This window comes from Dermacentor silvarum, chromosome 10 (genome assembly GCF_013339745.2).
Source record: "Dermacentor silvarum isolate Dsil-2018 chromosome 10, BIME_Dsil_1.4, whole genome shotgun sequence".
NCBI lineage: Eukaryota > Metazoa > Arthropoda > Arachnida > Ixodida > Ixodidae > Dermacentor > Dermacentor silvarum.
In genome coordinates this window covers 63,370,903-63,388,930 of record NC_051163.1, presented here as the reverse complement: position 1 = coordinate 63,388,930, position 18,028 = coordinate 63,370,903, and the positions used below count along the sequence as shown (strand labels likewise).

The following is an 18,028-nucleotide window of genomic DNA, read 5'->3' as shown; positions in this document are numbered from 1 at the left end:
TCGCCAGTGTTACAAAAATGGAACATTCGCATAAAACTCTAAAAACTGAAAACTAGAGTGTCTTTATTATTTTTATTTTTTTGCCCAGTAATACCCGGCTATATGCCGACATTTTAGTTCTGCTTTGCTCATGGCAACATTACTTTTTACCTGCGAAATAATTCAACAAACGTGTGGCAATGAAGGAACGCAAAATATGCCTGTTTGTGAGCATTTATCCAAAGCTTCATAATAGGTTGATAATAAAAATTTTAATTGCTTTGTTTTGTACATGTATCAGTGAGTATGCAAAAACAAAAAGAAGAAACTGCGATAGATGGGGAAGAAAATAAAAAATGAGGATTCGTATGTTCCAGTTTTGGAACATTGGCAAGTCAAAGGTGACGAGCCTATTATAAGAAAAGAGGCTCTCTCGGATAGCATTCACCGTATTGCTGCCACTGCGAATTTACTGATACGCGCTCAGTGGGTGCCTCGAGCAGCCCTGCCGGGTCTACTTGAAGCAGATTTGGCAACCCACCCTGAGAACATAACGTACCCACTTCCGCATTTTCCTGAAGACACCTGCGGACAACTGCTCCGAGAAAAAGAAAACCTCCGACGTACCACACGAGCTCTTATACCTCCGTGTGGGTCAGACCTCCCTGGTGGGTTAACCCGCCGAGAGGAGGTTACGTTACGGAGGCTGCGTGCCGGGGTCGCAGTCACCCCGTATGTGAACGCTCTCTGGGCACAACAGTACCACGGTCCCTATATGATACATCGTGCCCATTTTGTGACACTACGATTCAAATGTGACAGTGACACACCTATTATGGACGTGCCCAGGACTGCACCTAAGCCATCTCCGGCACCTACGGGCAACAGGCCTTCGGCCTGGCCGCCCACTCGACCTTGAACGTTGGATTCATGGACCGTATCATCGTTCACTTCTAGATTTTTTGCATGAATAAAGTCTGTTCGTGTATTTTTGATATACTTTGTATTATGCCTAAGGGCAAGCTTTCGAAATAAAAAAATAAAAAAGGGGCGCCCTTGCAACTATGACGCTCCCACGCGTGCGCCGGGATTGTACACAGAACGATCAAAAGCACCGCAAGGTTATATCGCCTGTACACGGTTCATAGAACCACGTTTACTAGTTTACGATTGCTTACAATGATAGGGCGTACGTATTCGGCTTACCAAACGTGCCTAACAAGACGCGACGTGCCGCGACTATAAGCTCCGGCAAGTATCGCTGCACGAGGTTGCCCTATTACACACAGTCGCGAACTCGGCTAAACCTTCAGGCGACACTTTTTGACCGGGTTCATGCGTGATCCGGCGGGACATCCGAAGACACGCCCAAAGTCCCGGCTGTGCATCGCGGGCGTGTTGCACATGAGCGGGCCGCGCTGGGCGTCGCCGCAGTTGAGCCAGCAGAAGAACGCGAACGTCACTCCCTCGCCCGTCCAGGGCGACGGGGGCTCCCGTTCGGTCCAAGCTCGGTCGGCGTTCCTCGCGACCTCCTTGTAGACGTCCGCGACGACCGCGGCAGCCGCTACGGCTCCCTGGAGGTCGGTGTCGACGTCACCTGCACCACCACCGCTCGTCGTGTTGTTGGACGTCAGGCAGCGCTGGTTGTCGGCGTAGAAGGTGCTATTGCTGCCGTTGGTTCGCTCGACGTAGTCGTAGAAGACTGCCGCGGCGAGCCTCGCTCCCAGGCCGCCCAACAGGATGCCGACGTGGGCGTCCGCTTCGTACCACGGGAACGCCAGGAGTTGTGGGTTGACGCGGAAGCCGTTGAAGAAGGTCGCGTCGATTGCCCGGTAGCCGTCGTACAGGGTCTGTTCCGACTGCCCGGACCCGGAGTCCGTTTGCTGCCTGGCTTGCATGTAGGCCGACACGTTGATGTTGTTGCTCAGCGGAGCCTGGTGGAGTTCGGTGTGGAAGGAAATCGAAGCAGTACATCGGTAACGTTGCAGGAGTGAGTGCGCGCTGGCGAAATTACGTTGCCTTGTGAGGCGCGTCGTGAGACGAATTTCTGCATCGCACGAACACCACCCGAATCGATATTTAAATACGTTAAGCGAAGCGTTGTGATGCCATGACCTTCACAATTGCTTCCAGCATGGAACTCAGCGGGCTGTCTGTTGGAGGCTCGGAAGAGTTCTTTTGGAAAGGAATTGAAAGTGGTAGGTTAAATGCTGTTTACAGAGAAGGTAACAGACAGTGCTCTTCGAAAACGAGTTTGAATGATTTTAAAGTGGCTTCTGGTGTGCAAACAGCTGCAGGCAAACGAAGCGACATAACAACCTTGGAATTGTATAAGTTTGCACATGGTGAGGATTTAAGGCCTCTATAAAGATAGCAAAACTTGGACATGAACATCGTTAAAATCTGGCAAGATCCGTACATAAAATATAAAGAAATTTGGGCAAGTTGCGGGACAGTGCACGGAGCACCAAAATACGTTCCGATTGTTTTTGTCGGCATCAACATTTTTATCACGCTCTGACCGTCAAACACATGTTGCTTTATTCGCTGCCATTGAAATAAATTTAGAATATCTCAAGCATCTGCTCGCACGACCTGCGTCTTTTCTCCCTTAAAATGTCCTTAATATTGGCTATAGTGTAAGGGCTTTGCTATAGTATAAATGCGTACTTATTTATTGCTTTTGAGACCTCATAATTGTGTCCGCATATATCAAGCGCATATAATGCTCGGATGGAAGGAGCTAAGAAGTCTGAAAGGGATACAAACACATGCTGCTTCTTTTCTTGCATGGGCTGGGCTCAGCGCATGCAACATTCCGGTACTTGGTAGCCAGCCGTATCGACGGCTCTTGAATTCCAATAACTTGGTAGCAACTCCCTGCAGTATACACTACAGTACATACAATGCACAAAGTATTGCGGGTCAAGACTCTATAGTCGAGTGGATGCATGGCCAATCATGACGTTTCCTAAAAGAGTGTCCGGAATGAAAACGAAACTATGCTGTTGCGGTTAGCCTTTCGTGTTAAGAGGTGTCATGAAAACGGTCGCATAGCCGTCAGGAACTACTGCGGTAGGCGCCACATGAAACGTGAGGCCCGCATGAAGGAAATGTAGCACTTTCACAGTTCTTGTGAAATTTCCTCTGCTATAAAGTTTCTCTGCTACAGAGTTCTGTGCGATGAAGCACATAGTCTCCAAGATACAGTGATGCGCGAACGTGCGCGCCACCCTATCTCAGGTGTCATGCATACAATGCTCCGCCAGATCTCGGAAGCCACGCATATCGAGTTATACTCACATCGATGACCATTTCAGGGAAGCTGGCGTAGATGCTATGCGTGACTTCGCGCCTGGAGGAATTCATGATGGTGAACGCCTGGTTGAGATACGAGTGCAGGGGCTCGGGCGTCGGGTTTCCCCTGAGCGAGGACGAATCGTCCGCGGCTCTCAGGAGACGCCCGAAGGCCGCGGCCACCCAACCGACGAGCGTGTTCACGTCCGTCAAGGCGCCCTTGGTGCCCGTCTCCAGGAAGTTGTCGATGGCGTACGCGAACGTCTGGTAGGCCGTCATGACGCAAGCCTTGCGCTGCTCTTCGGTAGCCACGTCCGAGGCGCCGTAGTAGCTCTCCAGCAGGCGGTTGTTGCTGAAGCTTACCAGGGCCTGAACTGCGAAGAACCCCACAAAGTCGGCCATCTTCTCCTCGCCGAAGGCCGCGTGTAGCTCGAACAGCGCCTTGAAGGCGCCGACTTGCTCGACGAAGCAGCCGCCCAGGCCGCGCAGAGGATTGCCGAGGAAGCGTCGAGTCTGCTCGTCCCAGCGCGACTCGGGAACGGACGGGGTCCATCGCAGGAAGGACGCCGGGTCCTCACTGCTCTTGCCGTCGTCCGTCATGGGCGTGTGGTTGTCCAGGAAGCGCTTCATGACGATGAAGTGGTTGAACAGCTCGTCCAGGCGAGTCTCGTTCATGGGCGCCAGGTTCTCGTAGGTGACGCGGAAGTGCTGCTTGGCGTGGATGGTGGTCACGTGCTGAGAGATCTTGTTGTACGTCGACGCGAACTGTGATGGCAAGGCAGGGGGTCATTTTTTCTCTCAGAATATTTTCAAGTGAAGCTTGTATTGCTTTGCAAGTGACGGCGGCGGTGGTGGTGTCACATTAAAAGCCTATCGAAAGCCTGTCGAAAACTCGCGTCTCGTTCACTTGCTACATATCAAAATTGGCATAGAAGCGTACGAATGTATTACTAATATGACTGATAGGTCATGACATCAGTGACATCACTTGCTCGTCAGTAACGTCACGGTTAATCACAATAAAATCACGTGTGGCACATACCCGCATTGGATGTGCGGCTATGAGCCAGGGATATCCGGGTATGAGCCAGGGACAAGAAAAAAAGAAAGAAAACTCGGCTGCTCGCAGAGTAGAGTAGGTTCGGGAAAAGCTGCGCCGGCGCTTATTACGTGACGCGCGCGACCAATCAGGGTCGTTTGGTGTGTCGCGGGGAGGGAAAGGAAAGGAGGCTGGCGCGCGTCCGCCAGGTTCCCTTTTGCGTCTACTGCTGAAGTGTTGATTGGTTGGGGGCGCCAGTCTCGTTCTGACGCGTACCCCAGCCAGCCAATCAGAACTTGAGCAGCAGATGAAATGAACATGTGCATTAGGTGGCCACTTACAGAATACCCTCCTCCCCCCTGTTTTCTGTTCTCATTTTAATGAGGTTCCTTTTTTTAAAAAAAAATTTCAGTCATGCAACGGCGAGTCGTAATAACGTCAAAGAGAGCAATTTTTAAAATTTTCAGCTATGAATGAAACGTTATTTGTTATGATGTTCCCGTGAGATTTGAAGTTTGATGTCCGAAATCTTCCAGAATTCATCAGTGGCTGACTACGCAGGATAACAACAATTACAAAAGCCTACAAAAGGAACGAATTCTACAAAGGCACTTCAAACTTGTGTTGCTAATTTATCTCAATCAACTACATAGCCATTGATGCAACCACTATTACAAAGGGCCATTATTCGACTTAGAGGCATTGTTGCTATGCGTAACGATCATCCATGTACACGTGGTCGACGACTGGTTGAAGTAGCACCAGCTAACTTTCTTGAGTGCTTCTCTCCATCACTCTTCGTTTACAATTTTAAGCGGATCTTTCGTTGGTTCATCTTCTGGGTCCGAGAGGAAGGTATTGCCCGGGTGAAGTATGGACGTATGCGCGGGCGTGTGGCAGTGAGCAGCAGCACTAGAAGAATCGGAAATTTCAGAAGCGGCACTGGTGTCAGCGACGAATCAAGAAGCAGCGTCGCACATCAAAAGGTTGGTGCTAATTTGCAAAAGGTCTGGCGTCGCGTGACTGGAGGGGGTTTACGTGCGAAGTGGTGAAAGTTTGTGAGGTAAGGCGTGGAGCCTCGAATCTTCTAGTCCTTCCTCTTTTAGGGGAAGCGCAGAGTGAAATAGTAAATGAAGTACGTGCGGTTGCTTCTACGAGATTTGTATTTTCAGTTTATGTAACATTGACTTTGTTTATTATCATTACATTCATTTTTTTTCTTGGGCGTCACCATATTTACATCACTAAAGTGGTGAATGGTGAAGTGGCGAGTACTCTTTAGAGATGATGATGATAAAAACTTTTATTGAAAATAAGAAAGTAAACCTTGGGTTACGGGAAGATATGGTCAGGTCCCTAGTCCGGGACACCATTGGCAAAAGCCGCTGCCCGTGCTCTTTCGATGAGGGCTCGTTGCTCCTCGAGGTCCGAGCTAGACAGGGCCGCCTCCCAGTCCTCCCACGTTGGCTGATTTATTATGGCAATACTGCTATTTTTCTGAAAAGCCCATACCATATGGTATAAGTCTGCCTTTTGGCCACAAAATTTGCACTGCGCCGAAAAAGACTCGGGCTCTATGGCGTGAAGCCTAGATGGATTATTAAAAGACATAGTTTGCAGCCGACGGAGGTGACACTCTTCTGATTTATTAAGACCCCTAGAGGGCCCCGGCAGTGTCTGCCTCTCAAGGCGCAGATGCTGTAGTATCTCTGAGTACGTTGTTAACGGAGAGGGGGAAACAAAGTCAGCAAAGGAGGACGTAGAAGGATCCCGGGGAAGAAAAGCTCGGGCTGAAGCATGTGCACGCTCGTTTCCCTCAACCCCCTCGTGACCTGGTACCCATATCAGCTGCTTAGGTGCAGCGCGAGTCTTAGCTTGACTAAGAATTTTGCATGCCAGCGGCGTGATCCTACCACGCATATAGTTTCTATAAGCCGCCTGCGAATCTGTAATAATGTATTCTGACGCGGAGTGTGTCGCGGCTAGGGCTATCGCCACTTCCTCCACAGCCAAGGTTTCCCTGTCACGAACTGAAAGACCGTCTACAACCTGCATTTGGTGCACCACTGAGATTGTCGATATCCCAGAGAAAAACAAAAACAATACAGATATTTTGAGTAGCTAGTCTTAAATTGTCATATGACGATGGCGTACGCATTTCGAATAGCCGTATTCAACAACAAAAAGCTCCTTCTAGTACACTCCTAGAATATCACCCTTATTGAAAGCCTAGAACATCCTGAGATCAGTTTTTAGAACTCCCTGAAGAAAGAAAATAACTTTACAAATCCTTAGAACAAGCTTAGAATCACAATAGCAAACAGCACAACGTTACAATAAACTGCGCTATCGCAACAAGCTCGACGCTGAGCATATACACTTCGTATACACGCGACAAGGCTCCCCCACCTGTCCTCCGAGCAAGAGCATGAGTGTCTTCGGCACTTCCATGTTGGCCACGTCTACGGCCAGGAACACCGGCTGGTAGACGTGCCGCGACATGTGGAACATCGCGGAGAGGAAGTCTGGTTTCGGGTCCTGCTGGGGCCACGCGATTCCAGCAGCGGCCAGGACCCCGCGCACCTCGTGCATGTTGTCTCGCTCGAGCGGGGACAGGCAGGCCTTGATGTAGGTGACCGCCTTGTCCACGGGCTGCTGGTTGGAGCCGGTGCGCGGACTGAGGTCGGCCGTGCGCTTCGCGATCTCCACCAGGAACCGGTCCCAGTTGACCTGCGGCATGCAATGCGAGCACACAGTGCCGGTAACTGAGCCTGCGTTGGCCGACGCTTGCCGGATGACGATGTAAGTCGAAACGAAGCTAAGCATTGTGCGACGGAGAGAATAAACGGAACAAGGAGAAGCATTACATTAATAAACAGGGAGATGGGAATGCGGACTTAGGAGCAAATGCCGTTAGCAAGTACGAGCTACAGTATTACAAATACGGAACTATAGTGTGAACAAAATTTATGGTTACAGATAGCTTAGTAGAGGTCGGACCTAACTGAAACTGGTAAGCAAACAAAATGGTTTCAATTATTTCATATATTATGGCTTTAATTGCCAAAGAAATTCTAGATGTAGGCTTTTTGGAAATTCACGATGATGCCATGTGTGATTCGCATGACACGCTGTTGGATTGCTCGGTTCATTCCACGAAATAAAAATGAAAGAGCGCTAAAAGACACCGGGTAAAAGAAAGGGAGCAGCACATGCGCTCCATAACAACTGATGCGTTTAGAAGTGCTGCTGACAAGACCATTGCTTCTGATAATGAACCGGCTTAGCATTTTCAGCTACACTGTTAGCCAAACGACTTATCGGAGTGTAGCACTGCTGCGTTTTGTAGCGATGCCTTTTCTGATGCTATTCTTTGAAAGGCAATGGTGAGAGTGACGCTCAACCCCCGTTATCAATCGAATCAGCTGGTTGTGAATAGTGGACGATATGAGTTGCACAGAAATTGAGCGGAAGGTATCGCTACAAGATCACGGTTGTGGTTATGTTCGTTTCTCAGGAGACGCCCAGGAAACTATTTGGTTGGCTTCTTCGTGCAATACATCAACTGTTTGTGAGCATCTGTGTTGTGTCCTGTGTTGTCCACGTCTTCTAATTTTTATGCGGCCTTTTAAATTCATTCCATATTTCGTTCAGAGCCCGGTGTTCACCTCGTAGACGGGCCTCCTGCCGGTCTTGATCCAGGTTCCACATACGTGCGCGTAAAAGTTGTCGCAAGGCTGAGCCTCGGGGTCCATGGCATTGGCCAGCAGCTCTTCGTAGCGGTAGCACGTCTCGCTCTTGCAGCGGTGCTGGGTCCAGGCCGCGGGTCCCCGCAGGTAGCGCGCCGTCACCACGATGAGTGCGACCACGCTGGCCGCGATCACCACGAGGACCAGCAGTGGGGCCCACACGCTGCGGCGGCGCGCCCTTCCCCCGTACTTGGTCGGGGATGGCGAGTGCTCGCGGGAGCTCTGGCCGGGACTCTGAGGTGGCGATGTAGAAGCAATTAAAGTTGAGCTATAGTCGTAACCAAACTGGTTGTGGCTACACTTTAAAAAACGGGGCCGTTACTTTTAAGGCTCATTTTATTGCCATAGCAATTATACGGACACTCTACGCGGATTTCTGCCGTCGCCATGCGGTTCCGTACAAAGTCCACGGGCGATAAAATCGTCGCCGCGCGCCGTACGCTTTATGCACACGAGCGCCGCCCGCGCGGCTGTATCTTGTAAGCCATCTGCGGCGAAGACAGAGTCCTCCCTCCCTGTGTTTTCGCGGCTAAGATCGCGTTGATGCGAGCGCCGGCCCGAAGCTCAATTCGCTCGCTGCTGCTGCTGTGCTGACTCACTGTAGCGTCTTGACAGCGAGTTTCCGCGGTCATCGAGTGGGATGCGTTCATGTTTGGTTGTGCGCGCGTGGCACCCTGGTTGTTAATTTAGTTAGTGTGCCTATGTTTACAAGATCGTACGGCTGATAAAACTACTATCCTTACTTTGCATCATCATCATCATCAGCCTATATTTATGTCCACTGCAGGACGAAGGCAGCTCTGCCTTCGATCTCCAATTACCCCTGTCTTGCGCTAGCTGATTCCAACTTGCCCCTGCAAATGTCCTAACTTCATCTCACCACCTAGTTTTCTGCAGTCCTCGACTACGCTTCCCTTCTCTTGGTATCCATTCTGTAACTCTAATAGTCAACCAGTTATCCATCCCACGCATTACATCGCCGACCCAGCTGCATTTCTTTCTCTTAATGTCAATCAGAATATCACCTATCGCCGTTTGCTCTATATGATCCGCACCACTGTCTCTTCCTGTGTCTTAAGGTTAGGCCTAACATGTTTCGTTCGATTGCTTTTACAGCGTAAGCTGTTGTGGGTTCATTCCAACAGCCGTCTCTGGTCGCGATGATGCCGCCGCTGGCGGCTCCCGCCGCGTAACCGCTATCGCCGGAAACGCGAAAAAGGCTCCGTCGCATGGCCCCGCGCGAGGGACACGTGTAAATGCAGAGCATAGTGGGGTTCCGTGGTGTTGGTGTGGTGGTGGTGGTCTGGGTTGAGAGAGAAGAGAGAATCGTAAGTAGGTAACGTAAAGTTATTATTTTATTGGCATCACTGCGATGTCTTGAACTGGTGCTTCGGCGCTGATGTTGGATTGCGTCGAGGTACCAGTTGAAGGTCTTGCTTCCATCGCTTATCAACTGCGACCGCCGACGAACGCAAGAGAAGAGAGCGCAGGAGTTGAGTGGAGCCCGCGCCAACCCGCTTTATATTCATAGCGCGCGCGTTAGAGGGAGAGGGGGTGGAGAGAGGGCGCGCTATTACGCCAGCACCTGCTGTTGCTACAGTGCTTGCAGCGCCGGAGCGCGACTCAACTACGACGCTTCGCGCGCTGCACATGTGCTGAAAGCGTGATGCGGGAGAGGAGGAGTGGGGGAGAGGGCGCACCTGTGCCCGAGCTGTTCCGGACGGACGGCGCACGCTACATGTGAGTTAAAGAAATGCTCTGCATTTAAAAGTAGCCGATTCCCTCCAGGATCGAACCCGCGCCCGCTGCGTGGGAGCCGGATACGCTACCACTGAGCCACGCAAGCGCGTGCTATCGGGCAGCGGAAATGCCCTTAATGTAAGCATGCAGGGGAAGAGGACTCGAGCCTCTGCCAGTATGGTGGCGCCATATAGGTAAGAATGCCTGCAAACGCAGCGTCCGCAGGCGCAGACGACGATATGTGATTCAGACGAGGCACGCAATCGACGTGCTCCCGAGCTGCCGAGCCTCTGCCAGTGTGGTGGCGCCATCTAGTTAAGGTGCCTGTAAACGCGGCGCACCCGACATGTAAGTTGCAGTTGTAAGGCTTGATCGGACTCAGCAGACTGCTGTGTAGAGAGCATTACAAGCCTCAGGTTGCCGTCGACGCCGGGCAGACAGTTCAGATCGTTCTCGTCAAAACGAGGCGAACAGACTGCCGCGAAGACCCTGTTGTGCGTGGTGCCCAAATTGGAGCTACTCTTGAGCCGCTCCACCAGCTTACGCTGTGACTGTGCTGCGTGTGCCGCAGGCCTGTGACTTTTTTGTGCGGTTCTTAACTTGTTCTCCAGCTTCTTTGTTAACGTCCAAGTTTCTGCCCCATGTGTCAGCACCGGTAGAATGCAATGATTGCACACTTTTCTTTTCCACGACAGTAGTAAGCTCCCAGTCAGGATTTGGCGATACCTGCCGTATGCACTCCAACCCAATTTTATTCTGGTGTAAATTTCATTCTCATGATCATGGTCCCCTGCGAGTAATTGACCTAGATAACCATATTCCTTTAAAGACTCTAGAGGCTGACTGGCGATCCTGAATCCTTGTTCCCTTGCCAGTCATTGACTGCTTCGCTAAACTTCCCCGCCGAGTGAAGTTTGTCCTTCAGATAGCGAAGCAGCAAAAATCAATACAAGTAAAAAGCTCTGTTCCTTCAGGTCCATAAACTCGTAATTATGAAAACGTATGACTTTTCATTAACTTTTAAAACCGCAAAAATTTTCGCCGTTTATTCTAACAGGTAGCATCATGATCAAAATTTTCATGCGAATACGAAAATTACGTGGACGTCAATAACCAATTTTGACCGACCTTGCTCATTGAAAGCCCGGCCCACGCGGCGTTTCCCCAAAAACACATTCGGATATTGGGTAGTTCAACTTGCCGCATCATCTGTGGCTTTCGTTTGGCCTTTCCTTTTTAGCTGCCTGCTTTTACTTCTTTTTTGAACTGAAGTAATACCCTTGTTATGTTTTTGGTGCAGAATAATTGTTGCTGTTCTGCAGGCAGTTAAATTACACATTTTCGTACTGATTTCTGCATTATTCCTCCATTATTCCACCCATATGGTGCTGTCGCGACCGCCACATGGCCCAAGTACATATCACGATTTCTGCGATCATAGTTTTGTTCTTGCCTGGATCGTCTGTCTTTCTATGCGTAATGTTTACTATCTGTGACTGCGCAACATGCTTAGTCTTGTTTGACGCATTATATACGCCCCCCCCCCCCCCCCCCCCCCAACAAAATTTCTGGCTACGCCACTGGGCCCGGCCTCGCCATCATCCATGGCCACGCTCGCACTGACTAGGCGAGTGCGGCGAGTCACGTGGGTGGTCAGGCGGCGACCCAGCTGCGGAGAGCGCATGCGCCAAGCGGCCGGCGGCGGCGGAGCTCGGCGCGGCGAGTCACATGACGCGTTGCAACGGCTACCACACCTACGTAGTGGCATCTACTTTTTTGTTCGCATTACGGCGCTATATAGCAAGTGTTTATAGAAACTATATAGCAACACTATACGTCCACTAAAGTTGACCCAGCTTTTTTTTTTTCATGTACACTGATGTTCGGCCTATCTGTGCGCGTGGCGCCTGAATGCGGCGTCCGAGGCAGATATTGAAAGCGGCCACCATAGCAGAACGCATGAGCGACGTACTCGAGACAGCTGCGGGTAATTTCGTTTCTCCGCGCATTGGCACGTGGAGCCTGCAGTTATCTATAACGTGGATTTGAGCGTTCTCTCTCAGTTCTAGTGCTCACCCCTTTGTGACCGCGAGGTAAGCTGCCAGAGCTGGGCGGAGACCTGTGGCCCGGACTTGTAGCGCCGTGGTGCCTCCGTCGTGGGGAGCCAACCTCCGGAGGGGTCGATTTCCGTTGCGTCAGGCTGCGGGTGAGAACACCGATATAACTACCACAAAAGCGGTCGTGTCAAGCAAGTGCAGAGCATTCGGTCTAAATTTCTTAGACCTACAGTGGGCCAATAACTGAGGTCAACGCCTTTTTGTGCTCTGTGCAACACATTCGCAGACGGGTATAGGCTCGTATATATTCTATATCCGTGCACGCGTTGTATACTTTGATGGTGTTGCATGCAACGTAGTTTAATGCAGTGCAACACTGCTTGGCACACTGTCACTGTTGCCTCCGATTACACATGCTATTGGAAAAAGCCACGGATAAACAAAGTTGTATACATGACATTGCAGTTTAGTCTAGCACTACGTGGCAGAATCGTCTGCTAGATTACCTACGATTTGACGAACAGTTTCCGCCATTGTCTGTGCCCAGGAGGAAACAGTTGCTCTAATCGTATGCAATCTAACCGATGATTGTGGGCCACGGACTGCACCGCACCGACCCCGCACCGACCTCTTGAGCCACTGGTAGAGCTTGCTGCGGCGCTCCTGGTCGCGCTGAACTGCCGCGTCGAGCCTCGCCCCGAAGAGTCTCCCGAATCCTCTTTTGGGAGACGGCCTGCTGCTGCTGAGGGTGGCTCGCGGAGACCGGGATAACCTGGGGGACGAGGAACTGGCCGCACGTCGGTGCCTGGAGGGGCTCGCAACGGCGGCCTTGGCAGGGGACGGGGAAGCCGACCGGCTTTTCTTTGGCGAGCTGCGACTCTTGGAAGGCGACAACCTCCTCGCCTTGGTCGCGGGTGAGGCGGCACGTCGCTTTGAAGGTAAACCGCGACCCGGGGATTGCTCGGAGGACGGTGACCGCCGAGAGCGAGAGGGACTTTTCTTGACGGCCTTCTCCGGCATGATGGCGTCCTTCTTCGTCTTCTTCTTCTCCTTCTTGTTCCCAAGCAATGCCACATCCTCCATGTATTGAGCCAACAACAACATCATACCAACTACGGGGATGTGATCAAGCAGAAGGTGGTCTCAAAATGAAAATGAAGAAGTGAAACTACAAATGAAAACGTAATGTACTAAATTTAGTGCACGGATAGTGGTCTGAAAATCGGAGGCAGACTAACTAGAGACGACGCAGTGATGGACCCTCGGTTACTTTTGACAGCCTGAGACCGTGTAAGCATCTTTGCGTTCACCTACGATGCTCGGCAATAGAACGCCACACTGAATAGACACCGTGGCGGGTAAATGAGGTTGATTTCGGGCCAATGCATCGCATATTTCTCAATGATGACAGGCAGGCCACTAGGAGCGTCCTGCTTACAGAATAATGAGACCGAGACTGTGAACGAGGCACGGAACCCCATCATCCTTGCGTACCACTGATTTCTATTACATAGGGCTTACTACATAGATCAGTGTTCCGTACACAAATGGAGAACAGGAAGAGGAACTATGACATCATGCCAGGGTTCTAAACGCGTGACTATGCGGCATCTTTACTCAGAAATAACGCTTCTAGGTGACCCTGAGAATATGAAAGAACAATGTTCCACATCTCACTAAGACATCTTCACACAATTCAAGAAATACAGCCACAGCCAAATCAGTCTGTATGCATTTAAGGCACGCACATGGTAAATCACATGCGGAAAGTTATAGCTCAACGGGATACATGCAATGAACATCTTAATAATTTGGATTGTGAATCATACACTAACATGGTTAGACATTGTTCATACAAGCACATGGTAGGCGCATGGCCAGTACACCCATGAGTAAAAGTATACGTACGGACCACAGGGTCACCGAAATAACTGAATTGCTTCATCATTAACATGCATAAACTGAAATTGACCAGTGTGCAGGGAATTTCGCAATGCCAAGTTTGAACTACAGTCTTTAACTTCAAGTTACATTCACTGGCAGAGGAGAAAATAAGCTTTATCGCGCAATCCCTTGTCCGTTTACTTTTGCTCACGGGTGTACATGCAAGACATTCTATGCTGCCTAAAATGTACAAACAGCACTGTGCTCAACCAGAGCACCAACACACACGTAGTTCACTCCACAGAAAAACATTTCAATCAGAAAATCCGAGTAGCATAATAATGTTGAAAGCGTGTCGGAGTGACGTTTAGGACGACGTACTACACTAGGAATGGCTGCAAGCAGCTTGTCGACCACCAATAGAATTGGCATTTTTCTTCTTTTTTTTATGTCTGCTGAACGCACTGAGCTGCTAATCGAGGCGCGTCTCGATCCACCACGACCAACGTTCGCACGAACGAAGTGATAACATTTTGCAGTCTCTGCCGCAGCTACACCACACCCATCCCGTTCCACGCACCTTGATTGGGTCCGCGTGTGGAGAACATGCGTCACGGTTTTTGTATCCGCTTCCGGCCTGCGCCCTCAGACAGAGCCGGCATCCTGCCTTCCACCGCGCCCAGGTTATCGACTGCTAACAGATCCTTGCAGCTTCACCTTTGCTCACTAAGGCGGGCCATCGGCTCTGAGACGCAGTGAATAAGTTGTGCGAAGGGACGCAACAAGACAGACAACAACGTGGTTTTTCTGACTTCCTCGTATTGTTCTGTCCTCGCCTAACCAGTTGTAATGCGTTGACTACCATCTAGCAAAACGAGTCGTAATCTTGAACGTTGAGTCTTTTTGCCAGCACTTGGGACAGCATACTACTGGTCTAGTTTGCGTAATAGTGCCGGCATGTGACTGAAGCACGGATGCGACACAGGTCAGTGACCACTAACCGACGACTCCCATCAGATGCATTGGTTTTCAGGGTACTAGGGTGAAGTCCTGGCTTTGGGGAACATGGCGTAATACACCCACCACATCTAACACCATTACATCATATACAGAATCAGGACATCCGTACATTGTTGTTCAGCCCAATCTGTTGCAGGGCGTCCCGCATGTATCACGATCACAAAGTACTTTCAGTAGGAAGTATTCCTAAATATAAACTAGCCATGGTGTAAAAAAATTATTAATGATCCTCCCCCACCAACCGTATTCTCTGGGACTACTCATCTTAATTTAGGGCAGGCAAGCTTCGATGCTCAGAGCAATTTGTTATTACCTTCATTGCACATTATGGAAAACAAACTGGTTACTTCACGGCTTTTTTTTTTGAACGGCCTTTTAAACGTCAAATTGACTTCATGATAGACCTCTTCAAAAAAGCGTAAGTTAGTTTTTATTGGATAATTAAGAACTTATCATACATCATCTTACTGGAGAATCGATGCGAAACAGGTCACTGATCACTAACCAACGACTCCCATCGGATGCATTGGTTTTCAGGGTACTAACGCGAAATCCTCACTTTGGGGAACATGGCGCAATGCACCAACAGATCTAATGCCACTACATCATTTGCAGAATCAGGACATCAATGTATTGTCGTTCAGCCCAATCTGTTTGTCCCTCTCTTATCCAATTTTGCTTAAACTTTTTCTTGCAAATTGTGTATTCGGTGTTTTGTTTTGTTTCGACTTATAGACAATTCTGTCATAATTTGTCACCTTTGATTGCGCTTCTGCTTCTGCTGTGCTACATATTTTCTGTATTATACACGTTTTCTGACAGGAGGTCCCTCTTGAGCTATGTTCTCTGGGTTCTCATGCAGTATATTTATACAGTAGGCATTTATGTTTCTTACGAAGCAAATAAACTGAGACTGACACTGAAGCCATAGGTGTCTTGAGGTGAAGCTTGTTTCTTGTGTTCAGCCTGTTGTTGGCCACAGTGTTGCAACTCGTGGTCCGAGTGGTCACTACGCGTTTACGTGGCTGGTGGAGTGCCAGGTGCCGGGCGATCAAGAGATCCGGGGCGACGTCCAAGAGATGCGAAAGAGGGTTTATTTACAACATTTAAATTTTGAGAGTTTCTATGTATGAGCACACCTTCACAACACTGAAGGTCCGTTTTTCTAAGCACAGCTTTTTTCCCCTTTCTCTCGTTGCGGAAATTCACTGTTGTTCTTTTCGGCCAATCACAATGGTCTAACTGTTCGCAAAAGGCCGCCCCCGGTGACGCACCACACCGGTGGTCTCCGTCTCTGGTATCCAAGCTTCGACCTGCCCTCTATTCAATGCAAATGCAATTTTTTGGGAAGCTTGGGTCGGCGCTGTTCCCACGAAGTCGAAGTCGTAAGCGTAGGCTATTTGCAGGAATTAGCCAATGGTACAATGCCGAAGGCCCCTTCACAGTTTGGGGTCCTTCACAGAAGCCGACTCGTTCAACAGCTCAGACGTACACGCGACACAGAATTACATGTCAATCGTCTTGACGTGACGCATGCTTCGTCGCCAGCTCTTTGGCGTTGAAAAGACGATACAGCGTGAATGACCTTTTATAGCGGCACGCTCGCCGGCATACATAGGTCGTTCATAAGGTCCGACAGGTTCATCTGCATTCCACAGCTGCAGGTTTGCCGGTGAAGGATTCTTTGTGGAGAAGGCAGCCTGGCACAACAGTGCTAGAGTCCAATCGTAACAAGAGGCACCAAGCTCACGGCTGAAAAAGTTTCCCGGAAATATATTTTTTGTTTAGTTGAATAATCTTATTCTCGGTGTATTTCGCACAGTTTATTCATATACAAACATTTTCTTTACTCGCATCTCTTGCTAATGAAAGGCGGACTTTTACAGACGGCTGTGCTCTTGAATGAACAACCTAGAAGATTTATTTACTTACTAATTCAGCCTAAAGATTAGACAGAATACGAACCGTACACATATACAAGGTGCGCAAGTGAAGTTTTATTAAGGTTAAAAGTATTCAGGTGTGCTATAGGTGGACACGTCTAGCCACTGCGTTGCTTCGCAAACGTTAAACCCCACCAATATGCAAAGTTTAGTCCGATCAGCCATTTGTTTAATAAAGCGTTAGCATTGGCATTGGAAAACGGGAAAAACGATTTAAGTTTCGGGAGCCGGACCTCCAATAAAGTTCTTTCACTCACTCACTCATATATATATATATATATATATATATATATATATATATATATATATATATACAGGGTGCTTCAGCGAACACTTTCAAAAATTTGTAAAGGTTGCATGTGGCAGATAGCACAATTATAGTTCATGAGTTGGTTTACTCGAAGAGGCGGACATTACTTGCCCAAGAAATTGAAATGCACAATCGAATAATAATAAAAAATCACTAATTAAGTTTTCAACTAAGTACCTGATGGCCCATATTGCAATTTACAAATTGTAGCCGTGGAGTTCGCAAGGCGGATCCACTTGGAACGAATTCTCGGGATGACACCAGTTTCGAGATATTAATTCCTGAACTTTGCGAAGAACTGCATTGGCATTCCAGTTAGGTTATTAACAAAACGTCGCTTTATGCATTGAAGCACGAACTTAACTGGAACATATCAATGCATTTCTCCGCAAAGTTCGGGAATTAGTATCTCGAAACTGGTGTCATCCTGAGAGTTAATTCCAAGTGGATCCGCCTTATGAACTCCACGGCTACAATTTGTAAATTTCAATGTGGGCCGTCAGGGGTAATTAGTTAAAAACTTAATGAGTGAATTTTTGTTGATTAGTCGATTATGCATTTCAATTTTTTGTGCAAGTAATGTTCGCCTCTTCGAGTAGACCAGCTCAGTAACTAGAATTGGGCTATCTGCCACAGGAAACCTTAAATAAATTTTGAAAGTGTTCGCTGAAACAACCTTTATACATATATATATATATATATATATATATATATATATATATATATATATATATATTATGAAATTATATATTGATTTATTATTCGCTGAAACAACCTTTATATATATATATATATATATATATATATATATATATATATATATATTATGACGTCTCTGTTGGCACGACGTTTATTTGGCCCGAGTACTTGGGAGCGAACCAGCAAAAGCACACACTCGATGATGATGATGATCACACATAACTGAAGATGAGGATCGCGCAACGTAGGATGATGATGATAATATACAGTTGAAGAAGACATGCGTAATAAACGCCCACACTAATTCCCCC

The 18,028-nt window shown here is 48.7% G+C and overlaps 1 protein-coding gene across 1 annotated transcript; it reads right to left on the bottom strand.

The window, feature by feature from the left end:
• Nucleotides 1–1,280: 1,280 nt before the first annotated feature.
• LOC119431595 (uncharacterized) lies at nucleotides 1,281–12,944 on the bottom strand. The gene is made up of 5 exons (XM_049657931.1): nucleotides 12,490–12,944; nucleotides 11,881–12,004; nucleotides 6,725–7,045; nucleotides 3,283–4,041; nucleotides 1,281–1,913 (listed from the first exon to the last, which is right to left on the bottom strand). The coding sequence occupies exons 1-5, from the start codon at nucleotides 12,942–12,944 to the stop codon at nucleotides 1,281–1,283; spliced, it is 2,292 nt and encodes a 763-aa protein (XP_049513888.1).
• Nucleotides 12,945–18,028: the final 5,084 nt, after the last annotated feature.

Bases quoted from the DNA above. Each gene is read 5' to 3' on its own strand.
- LOC119431595 (XM_049657931.1), bottom strand. From the start codon at position 12,944: ATGGAGGATGTGGCATTGCTTGGGAACAAGAAGGAGAAGAAGAAGACG. The intron at 7,046-11,880 runs GTGAGCACTAGA...TGCATGCCGCAG, and splicing joins TACCTCGCGGTCACAAAGGG to GTCAACTGGGACCGGTTCCT. The intron at 4,042-6,724 runs GTGGGGGAGCCT...TTGCCATCACAG, and splicing joins TGCTCTTGCTCGGAGGACAG to TTCGCGTCGACGTACAACAA.